Source organism: Canis lupus, chromosome 38 (genome assembly GCF_048164855.1).
Source record: "Canis lupus baileyi chromosome 38, mCanLup2.hap1, whole genome shotgun sequence".
In the NCBI taxonomy this organism is placed as follows: Eukaryota; Metazoa; Chordata; class Mammalia; order Carnivora; family Canidae; genus Canis; species Canis lupus.
Window position 1 is genome coordinate 20577845 of NC_132875.1, and position 15755 is coordinate 20593599.

Here is a 15755-nt window from a genome sequence, read left to right on the forward strand (position 1 = left end):
ACTATGATTATCTTCCAATGTGGCAGGCCTGACGTTATGCATGGATTTCTGAAGCAATCTTGCTTGCATTGGTGAAATGAGCTCTGGGTTCCTGAGAATGAAACCAGTCAGCAACTCACTGAAGTTTTATTTGATTTGTAGAATCCGAATCAAGTAACCCATGAGAATCTTCAACCTTGACTCCACTTTCATAACTGACAAAGATAATATGATAGGCAGTCCTTTGAATAAAGGAGAGGCCCAGGTCACCTGCCACCTGACACTGTCTCCTCCTCCTAGGCCATTCATATTGTTTCCATAGAAGTTTCTCTTTTAGACAAACATGCCCAATAGTGTATTCCTAAGCCAAAGGTACACTGTCTGAGAGGGATTTTGCAACCAGATTTTATTTTTTGCAAACAGATTTTAGAAGTGGGTTTCCTCCCTATTAATCAATATTGGGTGGTAATACTACTAATAATATCATAAATACAAATGGGGGCAAGAAGTGTGAAGAAGTACAGGATGTTATGGGAGTATACAAAGGGAATCTTCACTAGTTTATCATTAACTACTAGCAGTGATATTGTGAGACCTTCTTTTTATGATTTATTTCAAAGATATGTCTCAATAAATATTTTTTATAATTGAATGATTAGATGGAATGAGTAGGAATTAGGTAAACCAAAGGTAGGAGGAATATAATCTGAGGCAGAAGAAATGTGTTTGTATCTTTACTAGAGAAAACACATGTAGTATATTCGAAAAACTGAAACATAATGAAAAAGTGAGATGAAAGAGGTAAAAGCACGAGTCAGATCATACATATTAGGCCTGCTAAGTTGGGTCTCCAGTCTAAGACTGATGAGGAGTCTCTGGATGATTCTAACTAATAAAAAATTTAAATTTTTGAAGAATATTTCTGATAATAATTTGGAGAAAAGAATGGAGAAGGGCCAGATTGGATTTGGCACATTCACTGGCGTAGCCCAGGTAGTGTCTGAATACTCTAGTGTGACAAAAAATTAGTGAGGATATAGACTATGAGAGTTGTTTAAGAGGAAGAAATAATAGAATTCACAAACTATTGATGGGAAGGACTGATGAAGGAAAAGAGGAAAATCAATGATGGGCCTCAGTTTGCCCGTGAGCATTTGAGGATCTCTTTTTGGTATTAGTATGAAAGAGTAGCCTAGTGTTTATATCCGGTGAGCAGATGGCAGTCTGACTGGTGTGATAAACAATGGGCACGTCAGCTATATATATTTTCAATAATTTTCAACAAAGATTTATTTCTGAACTTCTAAAGTCTTTATGTTGACCATTTTTTAGTTCATAACAACATACAATTGCTACGTAACAATTTTAAGATGTCAATCTATAGCAATTTTCTCCTACAAAAATCATTTCCCATTTCATCACTCAGGTACCACAGTCAGTGGTTTCCTGCTGCTCAGAGCCTCTGACAGAGCTAGGTGGAATGAATACTGTCTCCAAGAACAAATTCAACACTTAGTCCCTTCAGAAGAGCCTTCTGTGACTTTAAAGAATGCTCTCTTTGCATCAGATTGATAAGAAATGGACACAGAAACTGCCATGTTACAAGATCAGGAGTTGATGCTGGGTGACCAATCACCTTTTAACAAGGCCTAAATGCCCCACCATTCAGCTTCTGCATGCCCCAGGGCAAGACAGCTACATCTGTGAAGGTGGATACAGTGAACCAGAGCAGGATGCAAGATGTGGCAATTATTGTAGACACAGATAAGTCTAAAGAGTGGTCAATATTGACTCTTGATCATCTGTGTCCTGTGGTTTATTCTGCGATGATATCGGAACAGTTACAAAGAAACAATTGTATTTTAGACTCAGATGACAATCACCTTCTATCTGTGATACAAAAAGGTGTTAAATCACTTCACTAAGTTATGTCTAAGTTCTATGAGTTTTGTAATTGCTTTGGTGGCTATTTTATATAAAGAGGTAAACAAAAGGAAAGTGTTAAGGAATACTGAAAGATGTCACGGAAGTTCGATTCTTTTAATATTGAAAGATTGTTCTGAGACCAAATACTTAAAAGGCAGGTAGATCTTGTCAATATCTTTTCACAGTGGCTGTTTAAGAAAAACTTTACAAATAGTACAGAAACTATTTTGAAATACTAAGCTTTTACTCTTACAGATTCTTAATACACTTTTAACAGTTTGTTACTTGCGGTACACGGTATCAGTATTTCAACAATAAGAAAAAATGGTAGGATGACTCTCCAAAAATTTAATGAAATAAAATCATTTTGTTTAATGATTATTAAGTGATTTTAACTTTTAATACTATCTGATAGGTATCACAACCATACTAGTAAGTAGGTAAAAAAAAAGTTTTGGCAGATTTCTTGTTTTAAAAAGATGAGACCTGGAATATTTATATTTCAAACTCATCAAATAAGCATCTTCTCTTCTGCTAATTTAGGCTTTTATGTTTATAACAATGACTCAGAGGTAACTGATTACTCTTCCTCTTGCTTCAAATTGGATTGCAACTTGTTTCCTAGTCAAGGATAAATCTTAATTTCACTAAAGTGAGAAATGAAGGTTGCCCAGACTAAGTTGGAGGACGTTGAGTAATTCAAAATAAAAAACTTTGCTCCTTTAGTTAGAGATAATAAATCAGGCACAGCTACTTAATTATTTTTAGCAATATGTTTTCCAGTGGAAATTTCAGTCATTTCATAGTCATTTCACAGCATGCTTTTTGCCAAAAACATTAAAAATCAATTAGTTTTCATTAAAAAGTGATCATAAGATATTCTATTTTCAAAATCAAATCATTTGTAGCTTAGTTGGTGCAAAACATCTGAAACTGAAGTATTTTTCGAGATTATTACTGCTTTTTCAACTTTTTCTGTCCAAGTTTGAATTCTTAGGTAAGGTAATAACCATTTCCGCTATACTTAATGTTACTTTAATGATCTGAAAATTTATATTATTCCAATGGATATATATTTATAAAATCTTTAATCTAAAACTTAAAGTCATTTTTTTCATTGGGCATTATTCTAGATTAAAATAATTTTTTATTATTTTAAGGCCTGAGATTACGGTGTTTATGCATTACTGCAGTATAGTCAAACCTGTCCTGCCAAATATGTGTCACAAAGTGCCAGTTTCCTTGTGAGATTACATGACCATTATAGACTAAATATTTGTGCCTCCCTCAAATTTGCATTTTGAAATCTTACCCTCCAATATTAGGTGCCTTTGGGAGATAATTAGGTTTAGATGAAGTCATGAAAGTGAAGCCACAAGAAAGGGATTAATGCCCTAAAGAGTTTAAGAGCTTGCTTCTCTCTACTCTCTGCCATGAAAGCATACACCAAAGTTAGCCACCTACGAACCAGGAAGTGGGCTCCTGCCAAACACCAAACAAATCTGCCTTGATCTTGGCCTCCCAAGCCTCCAGAATTGTGGCAAATAAGTTTCTGTTGTTTAAGGGCCCCACTCTGTTGTATCTTATTATACCAGCCCCAGAAAACTAATAAAATAAGTAAATAAATGGTACTTTGGGTTTCATCCCAAAGTATATCTTATTAGAGATTATCTTAATTAGATAATATTTAGATGTGATTTTCGAATTTAGAGTTGATGCTCAAACAAGTTGAGAGTTTTGGAACTGCTGGGATGCAATGAATCTATTTTGCACGTGAAAAAAAAAAAAAAAACATGAATTTGGGGGATGGGACCAGGGACAGAATGTTATAGACCTAATGTTTGTATCTGCCCCCTCCAAATTCCCCTCCAAATTCATATGAAGTCCTAGCCCCCAATGTGATGACATTAGGAGCTGGAGTCTCTAGAAGGAAATTAAGATTTGATGAGATCATAAAAGCAGAATTTTCATAAATAGGATTCAGGCCCTTATAAGAGTCCCAAGAGAGTTTGCTTCCCTCTACTTTCTGCTGGGTTCAGATTCAAGAAGAAAGCCATCTATAAACCAGGAAGCAGGTTCTCACCAAACATTGAATCTGCTGCTGTCTTGATCCTCCATAACTGTGTAAAAGAAATGTTTGTTAAAGACATACCCAGTCTATGGCATTTTTGTTCTTGCAGCCCAAATGGACTAAGACAATGATAGGTTGACAGATTTTAGGTGGGTTTCATTCTGTGGTCCCCATTAAATTTAGATTCCAATACATTTAATGCATACAGGTATAATTTGTGACATTGGGCAATTATCAGTATTAAAAAATACTTACAATTTAGAAATGATTATTTATTCATGAGAGACACAGAGAGAGAGGTAGAGACATAGGAAGAGAGAGGAGAAGCAGGCTCCATGCAGAGAGCCCAATGTGGGACTGGATCCCGAGACTCTGGGATCACGCCCTGAGCCAAAGGCAGATGCTCAACCACTGAACCACCCAGGCGTCCCCATTATTTTGTTTCTATTGAAATATTTTTAGATATAAAGAAAGTAATTCTATTGAATAGTAAGACAGAAGACAGACTTTAATTATAAGTCAAGTAACTATATTTTTAGGACCATTTGCTATCATATTACATTGACTCACAATAATTAAGGCTGACATGTCTCTCTAAATAGACTGAAGAGCAGTCCTATTTTTAAAAAAAAAAAGCAGAGAAGATCAAAATGAAATAAAGTGATCTAATACTCCACAGGATGAGCATGATCTGTCTTAAAAGTTTCCCAGCAGGTGCTATTTAATTTGTTGAATTTTCCCAAAATCTGTCCTTTAAATTGCAGTCCTTGAAATTTGATATCAACATTATCTCAGATTTAATCAGATTGAAGAACTGCTGTTTTGTGCGACAAATCTCAGCCAGGATTCAATCTGGAGAAAGAAACCACACAGTGATTTAGACAGACAAAATTTAATGTAGAAATTTATTAGCCGTAGCAGAGCTCTGTAGCCATGACCGATTGGTTAGTAATAAAGAGAACTTGAAAAGAATATAGCAACAGCAGATATGAAGAGTGTGAGTCATCATCAGGGCAGAGACAGAGTGCCCCATGAAGAGACCCCAGGACTGAAATCAAGACTGTTGGAGATGGCACAGCTGTGGCTCACAGAAAAGTCACTGTGGTACTTGCACTTGCAGAACCTGCTGGAAATGTGGGGAGCCTCGTTCTCACTGGAGGCAAGCGCAAGGACAAGCCGGTCTGGTCTGCAGGGCTGCTGAGGCTAGCTTCTGGCTCCTGGCTATGTTGACGGGGGAAGTGCAGGAGCATCAGAAGTCTGTGCACCTGCTCTTGGAGCCAGTCCCCTGGAAGGAGAGAGCAGGTTATTTCTGGGATGTTTTGTTCATGCTCATTGATATTTCTCAATATGCAGAGCAGGCTACAGAGGAGGCAACCAAAAAACCCAGGAACTCACCGCCCTGCTGCTCCACACGACCCAGTTCCCCGGTCTGTCTTCCTTCTTCTTTTCACTTTTCAGTCTTCTGATGCTTGTTTAATAAATAATATCTAGAGTTATTAGTTGTACTTAGCAGGAGGAATAGAATCCATTTCCCTGGAGCCAAAAGTCTATCATTGCATTTAAAATTATTTTTTCCCTCTAACCAGTACTTTTCTGGTTAAATTACTATATTTGGGCAGAATTCACTGTTTTGTAAAAAACAAAAACAAAATATTTCTCTTCTAGCACCTACATTCACTCCTTTCCACCTTCTTTTTCCTTTCTGCTTTTTCTCCTTCCCTTTGTTCACTTCTTCTCAACCTCCATCCTCCCTGAGCTTTTCCTACCACATAGCTATTCAGAAACTATTATGTTAGGAAGTAATTCAACACGTTTTTTTATGGCTATCTTTTCCAATGAGATGACCATCATGTTTATGTTGATGTTTCTTCACGTTTACATTACTTTATATAAAAGCGACAAAGGCATTTTGTGGTTTCAAAGCATAATTGGTTAAGCAATTGAAGTTTTGGCAAAAAGCACCAAGGGTTTTCACCACCAGAAATAATTTTTATTATTTATTTTAAGCGATTCAATGTAACTGGTAGCAAAATGGTACATAGACAATAAACAGCCGATTCCCATAGGATTACAAGGACTATTACTGACTTTATGTTTTATTTTTGTGTGCAAGTTAAGTATTTTAAAAAGGCAACAGTTTGTTAAAAGGCTTTTATAAGCGTATTTTATTCTTTAAATAACAGAAAGACTAGTAAACTATCGTTTTTATAGCAAGCTGTTATGAATTATGTCAATTATTAAATTTGGACTACTGTTCATAATCAAAAATAATTATTTTAAAATTTATGAAACAAAGCTTTTAGTTTTATAGGAAATATAGTCATGTCCTAGCTTGGAGTCCTAGTCTTGACAATGGTCAAAATGCAAAAATACTAAACTTGAGATCTCGTGGGGAAATAGAATATTCATAAAATCTTCCATTTATTCCTAAAAATAATTGTAATGGAGTAATGAAATGACAACTCAAAGAAATATCACATTTGATTATTCATGTGTAAATATAAAATAAGTTAAACTTATTATTGTTCTCCATTACATATATTAGTTCAATTCTGTCTTTCGTTTGAATAATTTACAGGTGAATATGTAAGTTTGCCAAGTATATTTCACATGTCTACAACATACATGCATACATATGCATACAATCTTTGTTTTAAGGTCTGCTGCCAATTTTAAGTAACATGACAAATTCCCTACTTCTCTGATTAGAGAAAGTTAAACATAGGCTTTCCCTGTTTTAGAGGAAATTCTTGGTGTTTTTGTTATTCTAAAATGAGAGTCATGGAAAATACTAAAAAACAACAATAACAAATAGGCATTTCATCCTCTGTAAGCCAAATTATACAATGGCTATCAGCTATAATTTCACATGTTTGGTTTTACATTTTCATGTCCATAGAATTATCTGGGAAATTTTCGGCTTTATTTATATTTGTTGTTTTAAAAAATTCTTCCACTATCTTCTCAATTTATCTGCTTCTCTGTGAAAAGAAAGAAGAAAATGCCTCTTTCTAGTCTTATATGCCCAATTTTTTTGTGGAATTAAAATTCATTGTCAAGGTCAGAAATTTTTTAAAACACAAAATTAGAGGAAAAATGTCTCTTTAAATTTACCAATGTCTCTCTCATGGGAATACCGTAACATATTCCCACCACCTGGCAAACTGCTCTTGTGCTTTTCAGCCTATTTCTGAAGCGGAACGAAGCAGTAAGATAACAGCATTGGTGTCATCAAGGATCAATCTATATTTATCTTATAACTGTAAAATTCTTCAGGATTTATATTAAATTTCAATGGCAAAAGCTACCCATCTTAACTACATGCATTTTCCTCACAGTGTTATATGTCCTACAGATGATTTTTCAAAATTAAATAAATTTTTTAACATATTGTTTTGTGTATAAATATCTCAATAGTAAAGCATAGAGGAGGACTTTTAAAGTTTTGAAATGTCCTTGTATTCCATAAAAGGTTAATTTTGCCTGTTTGAATTTTAAAGTATCTTTCTGATGAAACATACTATATAGACTACGAAAATGTTAAAGCTCAAGAGCCTAATGAAAATCATTACTGCATATTTCAGTTAACGTTTCAATTCCTGGCTTCAATTTAAGTCAACATTTGTGTTTTCAGTATTTTCTCTGTCAGGCATTCTTTTAGGAGAATAATAAATATTTGTTTTTTAACACTCTTCTTGGCATACAATGTGTGTCAGATGTAAATGTAGCAAAAAAGTTCAGGTACTTGATATTTTTTGTTTTGGTTTCCTCAATGTAATAAAACATGCTGTAAACATCTCAAGTTCTAAAATGAATATGATATGATATGAAAAGGCAAAAAAACGATAAAATGATTTGTACTCTAAAGCAAACTGTGAGTCTCTCACAAAAGTCAGCCACACAATTTTGTTGGTTAATCTCTGTGTAGATGCCAGACATTTATGATGAGCTCAATTTTATAAAACAGCAAGTTTAAAGAATATAATATGACTTTTTAGTTTTTAAGAGGAACCAGTCTGCTACGTCCAGTGTGATGCACCAAATGTAGTTGGATTTTTTGTTTACTTTCATAAAACCTTAATACTTTTAAAAATTGGCTTCATACACTTTGGAATATTGTCAAATATCCCATTTAAATTTGTGTGTTTTAATTGAGGTTTTCAAAATCATCCCATTGATGTCTTTCAAATATTAATAGGAGGAGTACCAATAAGCAATACTTTAAATTTCAAAATAATCTATATTTCTTAGAGAATAGATTGATTTTAATGTGAGATAATTGAATATATTCTGATCAAGTTTCTTTCATGCCAGCAGCACTTATTCTTCTCCTAAGATTTAGAGTTGTTTCAAGCAAGATTCTTGTAGGAGAAAAAAGGTCTCTTATTTTCCTTTTATCAAAGCTGAGTTTCCTCCCGAGAGTCTTGACCCATGGCATTGCAGATGCTGTTTTTTCGACTGGGTTCACTGTTTGGAAGGTATGCCAACGGATCTGGTCGGATTAAGTATCTAGGAAAAGAAAAAGCAAATAACTGTAATAGTAAATAAAGGCAAAAAAAAATTCACACCTACACTTCAGACTGCTGCTTCAAATGTGTTTGGTTTTCAGGTCATCTAAACTGTATCTATACATAGCACTAGTGAAAGAACTCACTTTTTAGGTGGCCTATACAATTTGGCAGGGACTTATATTATTTCTGTATTTAAGCAGATTATGATGTAAGCTGATGAATTAATAATTATTCTTTTTTAGTTATGATCCGTTTCACCTCCTTCCTCTTATCAAAACTTCATGTTTTATTTTAGTGTTCTGTTGATTTATTATCTTTGACTATTTTTCTAACAAGGAGACCTAAATCTCAGCCATGATTCTTCTACTACTTAACTGCTCTTAGTCTTATTTTTTTCATAAATAAATTGGATCTATATCATTTCCAAAGTCTTTTTAAATTAAATATTTCAGGAATCTAAAAAGGTAATCATTTGATAGACACTCTGAGGAATACTATGCAGAGATAATCTTTTAATTATCTGGAAATTAATCTAAAATTCAGGGTGTGCTATCGTCAGCAATTATACAAAAGAATAAAAAATAATTCTTAATTCATTCTAACTGGTAAATGGAAAAATGTCCATCTGCCAAACTCATACACTTCAATAATGTTAGAATTTGTTTGAAGAGAGATGTTTTACTTCCAACTTTCAAATGACACAAGGTTCCATTTCTTGAGCTCACTTGGAATACTGTGTTAGGAACTGAATAGAAAAAGTCACAAACCTTAACCCCTATCTTGCACAAGATTAGTAGACTTTAATCTATAAAGCAGATATAGACAAGAAAAATAAATTCCAAACATCACAGAAAGAGAAAAAAAGTAACAGAAAAAAATGAGGGAATACTTTTACTGAGGAGGTTGAGCTAAGCTTCTCTCTCTAGCTTGCTCCTGATCTCTTTAGAAAATGAGTTTGACTTCAGGAAAATGGTTAAACCAGGAAATAGTGGAAGGTAAATTCAGGGAGAAAAGTAGAAAACAGCTAACGAAGGACTTTAAGTTTCAGGATAAAGTAGTTTCGATTTCTGTTCCAAAGGCAGTGTAAAGTCATTGACTGTTTGCAGAGAAAGAAGGAAAACAAATACATGTAATGCAGCATTTGAACAGTCTTGTTTCAGGTACAAATGAAACTGGGAATTCATACTTTTATAAACATTTGGGAGGTACAAAAAAATGAGCAGAAAAGCTAACTTAAAGTGAGAATTCTAATGAAGATTACACATTTCCTCTTAAAAACTAAAGGAAAAATATACATAAAATACGTTCCTTAATGAAAATAAGAAAAGGTAATTTAAAGCACTACAGTCTATTTTCTCCCATCAAATAAAAGTTGGAATTAATGTCCTTGAATCCATTAACTGGATATTGTTATCTATGCACACTGCTTTATAATTACTTTGAACATCACTAGCATTTAGATTGATGAAGAAAATAGTGCATATTAAGCTCTTTTTTATTTGATAAATTGAACATGTTCCAATTTGTAAATTAAAGATGTACAACATGTTACTGTGATAAATTCATATATTTTAATGATTGCCATTGAAGCAATATTCATCATATTACATCATTATAATGCATTATTATTAACAATATTCATTATACTGTGCATTAGATCTCTATCTTTACTTCTTGTTACAAGCTTGAACACTTAAATACCATCAATCTTAATCCCCCATCTTCCTACCCCCTTGTAACCATCTATTTTTTATGGACTTGACTCTTTTTTAGATTCCACATATAAGTGATATCACCCAGTACTTGTCTTTCTCCAACATCTCACTTAGCATAATGTGCTCAAGGTCCATTTACGTTGTTGCAAATGGCAGGATATCTTCTTCCATTGTGTATTACACCACATCTTTCTTATTCATTCATCCATTGATGGGCATTTCAGTTGTTTATATATCTATTATTGTGAATAATGCTGAATAGATGTGTGTGTACATATGTCTCAGCAATATCCTGTTTTCATTTCCTTTGGATAGTATACCCAGAAGTGGAATTGCTGGGCCATATGGTAGATCAATTTTTAATTTTTTGAGAAACTTCTGTATTGTTTACCATAATGGTTGGACTAATTTAAATTCCCACCAGCAGTGTATATAAGAGTTCTGGTTTTACAATACTCTCACCAACATATGTTATCTCTTGTCTTCTTGAAAATAGCTATCCCAACAGGTTTGAGGTGATATCCTGTTATGATTTTTATTTGCATTTCCCTGATGATTAGTGATGCTGAGCATCTATCCGCAGCATTGGCTATTTTCATGTCCTCTGGAAGCCTTAGTTTCTGCCCATTTTTAAATCTGATTGTTTGTTTCTTTGTTTAGAAGTTCTGTATATTTTGTATATTAACCCCTTATCTGAGATATGGTTTGCAAAATTTTTCTCCCATTCTATAGGCTGTTGTTTCATTTTGTTGATTGTTTCTTTCATTGTGCAGAAGCTTTTTGAGTTTGATGTAGTTCCATGTGTTGATTTCTGCTTTCCTTGTTTGTGCTTTTGGCATTATGACCAAAATATCATTGCCAAGACCAATATCAGTGTTTCTTCCCTGTTTCCTTCTACAAGTTTTATGATATCAGGTCTCAGATTTAGGTCTCTGATCCATTTTGAGGATTTCTTTCAGTGGTATGAGATAGAAATATACTTTCATTGTTTTGCATGTGCTTCTACAGTTTCAATTTTTGAAGAGACTTTCCTTTCCCCCATTGGGTGTTCCTTGCTATTCTGTCAAATATTAGTTGAACATAAATACCAGGATTTAATTCTGGGCTCTCTATTCTGTTCTACTGATCTATGTATCTATTTTTGTGTCAGGTTCATACTGTTTTTATTACTATAGCTTTATAATATAGTTTGAATTCAGGAAGTGTGACACCTTGGCTTTGTTCTTTTTTCTCAAGATTGCTTTGGCTACTCAAGATCCTTTGTGGTTCCATGTGAATTTTAGGATTGTTTTAGTCTGTGAAGAAAACCTTTGGTATTTTGATAGGAATTTTGTTGAGTCTGTACATGGCTTTGGATAGTATGGCCATTACAAATATTTATCCTTCTAATCCGTGAACATAGGAGGTCTTTCGATTTCTTTGTGTCTTTTCTGATTTCTTTCAGCAAAGTTTATAGTTTTCATGGGCAGATCTTTCACTCCTTTGGTTAAATTTATTCCTAAGTATGTTATTGTTTTGGACCTCTTGTGAATAGGGTGGTTTTCTTTCTTTCTTTCTTTTATTTTCTTTTGATGTTGAGTCATTAGTGTAAAATATTACTGTCATTAGGATAAAGGAATGCCACTGATTTCTGTAAATTGGTTTCATAATCTGTCACATTACTGAAATCATTAAACAGATTTTTTATTGACTTTTTGGAATTTTATATAAGATCATATCTTCAGCAGATGGTGACCATTTTACTTCTTCCTTCTGATTTGGATGCTATTTATTTCTTTGTTTTGTCTAAATATTCTAGGTAGGACTTCCAGTACTATCCTGAATAGGAAAATTGAGAGGGTGCAACCTTTTCTTGTATCTGATATCAGAGGAAACACTTTCAATTTTTTCTCATTTATTATAACGTTAACATGAGTTTATTATATATGGCTTTTATTATATTGAGGTATGTCCCTTTCAGTACCCAATCTATTAAGGATTATTATCATGAAAGGATGTCATATTTTGTCATATGCCTCTTCTGTATCTACTGAGATGATCATGTGATTTTTATCTTCCATTTTATTAATGTGATGAATTACATTAATTGGCTGCATACATCATCCTGACAACCCATGGATAAATTCTACTTGGTCATGCTGCATAATCCTTATATATTCTTAAATTTGGTTTGCATCTATATTCATAGGGATATTTATCTACAGTTTTCTTTTCTTGTGATATCCTTAACTGGTTTCAGTATCTAGGTACCTACGGCTTTGCAGAATAAGTTTGCAGTGTTCCCTCTTCCTTAATGTTGGAAGAGTCTGAGGAGGATTAGTATTAATTCCTCATTAAATATTTGTAAAATTCACGGGGAAACACTGGGAACCTTTCCCCTAAGATCAGGAACATGACAGGGATGTCCACTCTCACCACTGCTATTCAACATAGTACTAGAAGTCCTAGCCTCAGCAATCAGACAACAAAAAGAAATAAAAGGCATTCAAATTGGCAAAGAAGTCAAAATCTCCCTCTTTGCAGATGACATGATACTGTACGTTGAAAACCCAAAGGACTCCACCCCAAGATTGTGAGAACTCATATAGCAATTTGACAGTGTGGCAGGATACAAAATCAATGCCCAGAAGTCAGTGGCATTTCTATACACTAACAATGAAACTGAAGAAAGAGAAATTAAGGAGTCAATCCCATTTACAATTGCACCCCAAAGCAAAAGATACCTAGGAATACACCTAACCAAAGAGGTAAAGCATCTCTACCCTAAAAACTACAGAACACTTCTGAAAGCAATTGAGGAAGACACAAAGAAATGGAAAAATATTCCATGTTCCTGGATTGGACGAATCAATATTGTGAAAATGTCAATGCTACCCAGGGCAATTTACACATTTAATGTAATCCCTATCAAAATACCATGGACTTTCTTCAGAGAGTTGGAACAAATCATCTTAAGATTTGTGTGGAATCAGAAAAGACCTCAAACAGCCAGGGGAATATCGATAAAGAAAACCAGAGACTGGGGGAATCACAATGTCAGATTTCAGGTTGTACTACAAAGTGGTGTTCATCAGGACAGTACAGTACTGGCACAAAAACAGACACATAGATCAATGGAACAGAATAGAGAATCCAGAAATGGGCCCTCAACTTTATGGTCAACTAATGCTCAACAAAGCAGGAGAGACTATCCACTGGAAAAACGACAGTCTCTTCAATAAATGGTGCTGGGAAAATTGGACATCCACGTGCAGAAGAATGAAACTAGACCATTGTGTTACACCAGACACAAAGATCAACTCAAAAGGGATGAAAGATCTCAATGTGAGACAAGAATCTATCAAAATCCTAGAGAACACAAGCAACACCCTTTTTTGAACTTGGCTACAGCAACTTCTTGCAAGATACATCTATGAAGGCAAGGGAAACAAAAGCAAAAATGAATTATAGTGACTTAATCAAGATAAAAAGCTTCTGCACAGCAAAAGAAACAGTCAACAAAACTAAAAGACAACCTACAGAATGGGAGAAGATATTTGCAAATGACATTTCAGATAAAGGGCTAGTATCCAAGATCTATAAAGAACTTATTAAATTCAACAGCAAAGAAACAAACAATCCAATCATGAAATGGGCAAAAGACATGAATAGAAATTTCACAGAGGAAGACATAGACATGGCCAACAAGCACATGGGAAAATGCTCTGCATCACTTGCCGTCAGGGAAGTACACATCAAAACCACAATGAGATACCACCTCACACCTGTGAGAATGGGGAAAATTAAGACAGGAAACAACAAATGTTGGAGAGGATGCAGAGAAAGGGGAACCCTCTTGCACTGTTGATGGGAATGTGAACTGGTGCAGTCACTCTGGAAAACTGTGTGGAGGTTCCTCAAAGAGTTAAAAATAGAACTGCCCTATGATCCAACAATTGCCCTGCTGGGGATTTACCCCAAAGATACGGATGTAGTAAAATGCAGGGACACCTGCACCCCAATGTTTATAGCAGCAATGTCCACAATAGCCAAACTGTGGAAGGAGCCTCAGTGTCCATCGAAAGATTAATGGATAAAGAAGCTGTGGTCTAAATATACAATAGAATATTCCTCAGCCATTAGAAACGACAAATACCCACCATTGGCTTCAACGTGGATGGAATTGAAGGGTATTATGCTGAGTGAAGTAAGTCAATGAGAGAAGGACAAACATTATATGGTCTCATTCATTTGGAGAATATAAAAAATAGGAAAGGGAATAAAGGGGAAAGGAGAGAAAATGAGTGGGAAATATCAGTAAGGATGACAGAATATGAGAGACTCCTAACTCTGGGAAACAAACAAGAGGTAGTGGAAGGGGAGGTGGGCGAGGTGTTGGGGTGACTGGGTGACGGGCACCTAGGGCACTTGACGGGATGAGCACTGGGTGTTATGCTATATGTTGGCAAATTGAACTCCAATAAAAAATATACAAATAATAATAATAATAATAATAATAATAATAATAATAATAATAAATTTAAAAATATTTGGTAAAATTCATCATTAAAGCCATCTGGCTGTGGAGTTTTCTGCATTACAATTTTTTTTAATTAGTAACTCAACCTCCTAACTCATTATTGGTCTGTTCAGATTTTCTATTTCTTCCTCATTCAGTCTTGGTAAGTTGTGTGTTTCTAGAAATGTATTCATATATACATAACCACCCAAGTTATGTAATTTGGGGTATATAATTGTTCATAGTAGTCCATTATAATTCTCAGAATTTATGTAGTATTTCTTGCAGTGTTTCTGCTTTCATTTCTTATTTTGTCATCTCTTTTTTTCTCAGTCTACTTAAAGGTTGTCAGTTTTATTTATCTTTTCAAAGCTTTTAGTTTCATTGATCTTTTCATTATTTTTCTAGTTTGTATTTTATTTATTTTCATTCTGACTTTTAAAAATATTTATTTATTTACTTGAGAAAGAGAATGATAGAGAATGAAAGAGTAGGGGGAGGGGCAGAAGGAGAGAGAGAGAGTTTTAAGAAGACTCCTCACTGAGTGAGGAGCCCGAGGAGGGGATTGATCTCACAACCCTAAGATCATGACTTGAGCCAAAACCACCCAGGCACCTCTCATTCTAATTTTTATTAATTATTTCCTTCTGCTAATTTTGGGCATAGTTTGTTCTTCTTGTTCTAGGTCCTTTAGATGTAAAGTTAAGATTGTTTGAGATCTTTCTAATTTCTTAATATATACATTATTACTATAAACTCTCCTCTTAGAATTGCTTTTGCTGCGTCCCACAAAATTTTGTATTTTGTATTTTCATTTTCATTTCTTTCAAGAAGGTTAAGCTCTTTAACACCAATCACCAATCATCAATTAAAGCTACATCTTTATTTAAAATGAATTTTGGAAAGCAACTTTTTTTAGAAAATCAAAAGGTATAATTATAATCAAGTATCCCCTAAATTCATTGATATAGCTGCAAAAGTTGCTTTATTACTATCACCACTAAACGTACGAGTCTAATAAAATCAATTTCTTAAATATGTACTGCTTGTCACAG

At 34.2% G+C, this 15755-nt stretch overlaps 1 protein-coding gene across 9 annotated transcripts in view; it reads right to left on the reverse strand.

Moving 5' to 3' along the window:
- Window positions 1-4852: 4852 nt before the first annotated feature.
- The window catches only part of KCNT2 (potassium sodium-activated channel subfamily T member 2), a 375231-nt gene continuing 364328 nt past the window's right edge, over window positions 4853-15755 (reverse strand). For all 9 annotated transcript variants that reach the window (XM_072814992.1, XM_072814994.1, XM_072814987.1 and 6 more), the window contains 2 exons: window positions 5372-8485; window positions 4853-5261 (listed from right to left, as the gene is read on the reverse strand). In XM_072814992.1, coding sequence (XP_072671093.1) covers window positions 8374-8485 — 112 coding nt within the window. In that variant the 3' untranslated portion in view covers window positions 4853-5261; window positions 5372-8373. The remainder of the gene's footprint in view (window positions 5262-5371; window positions 8486-15755) is intronic.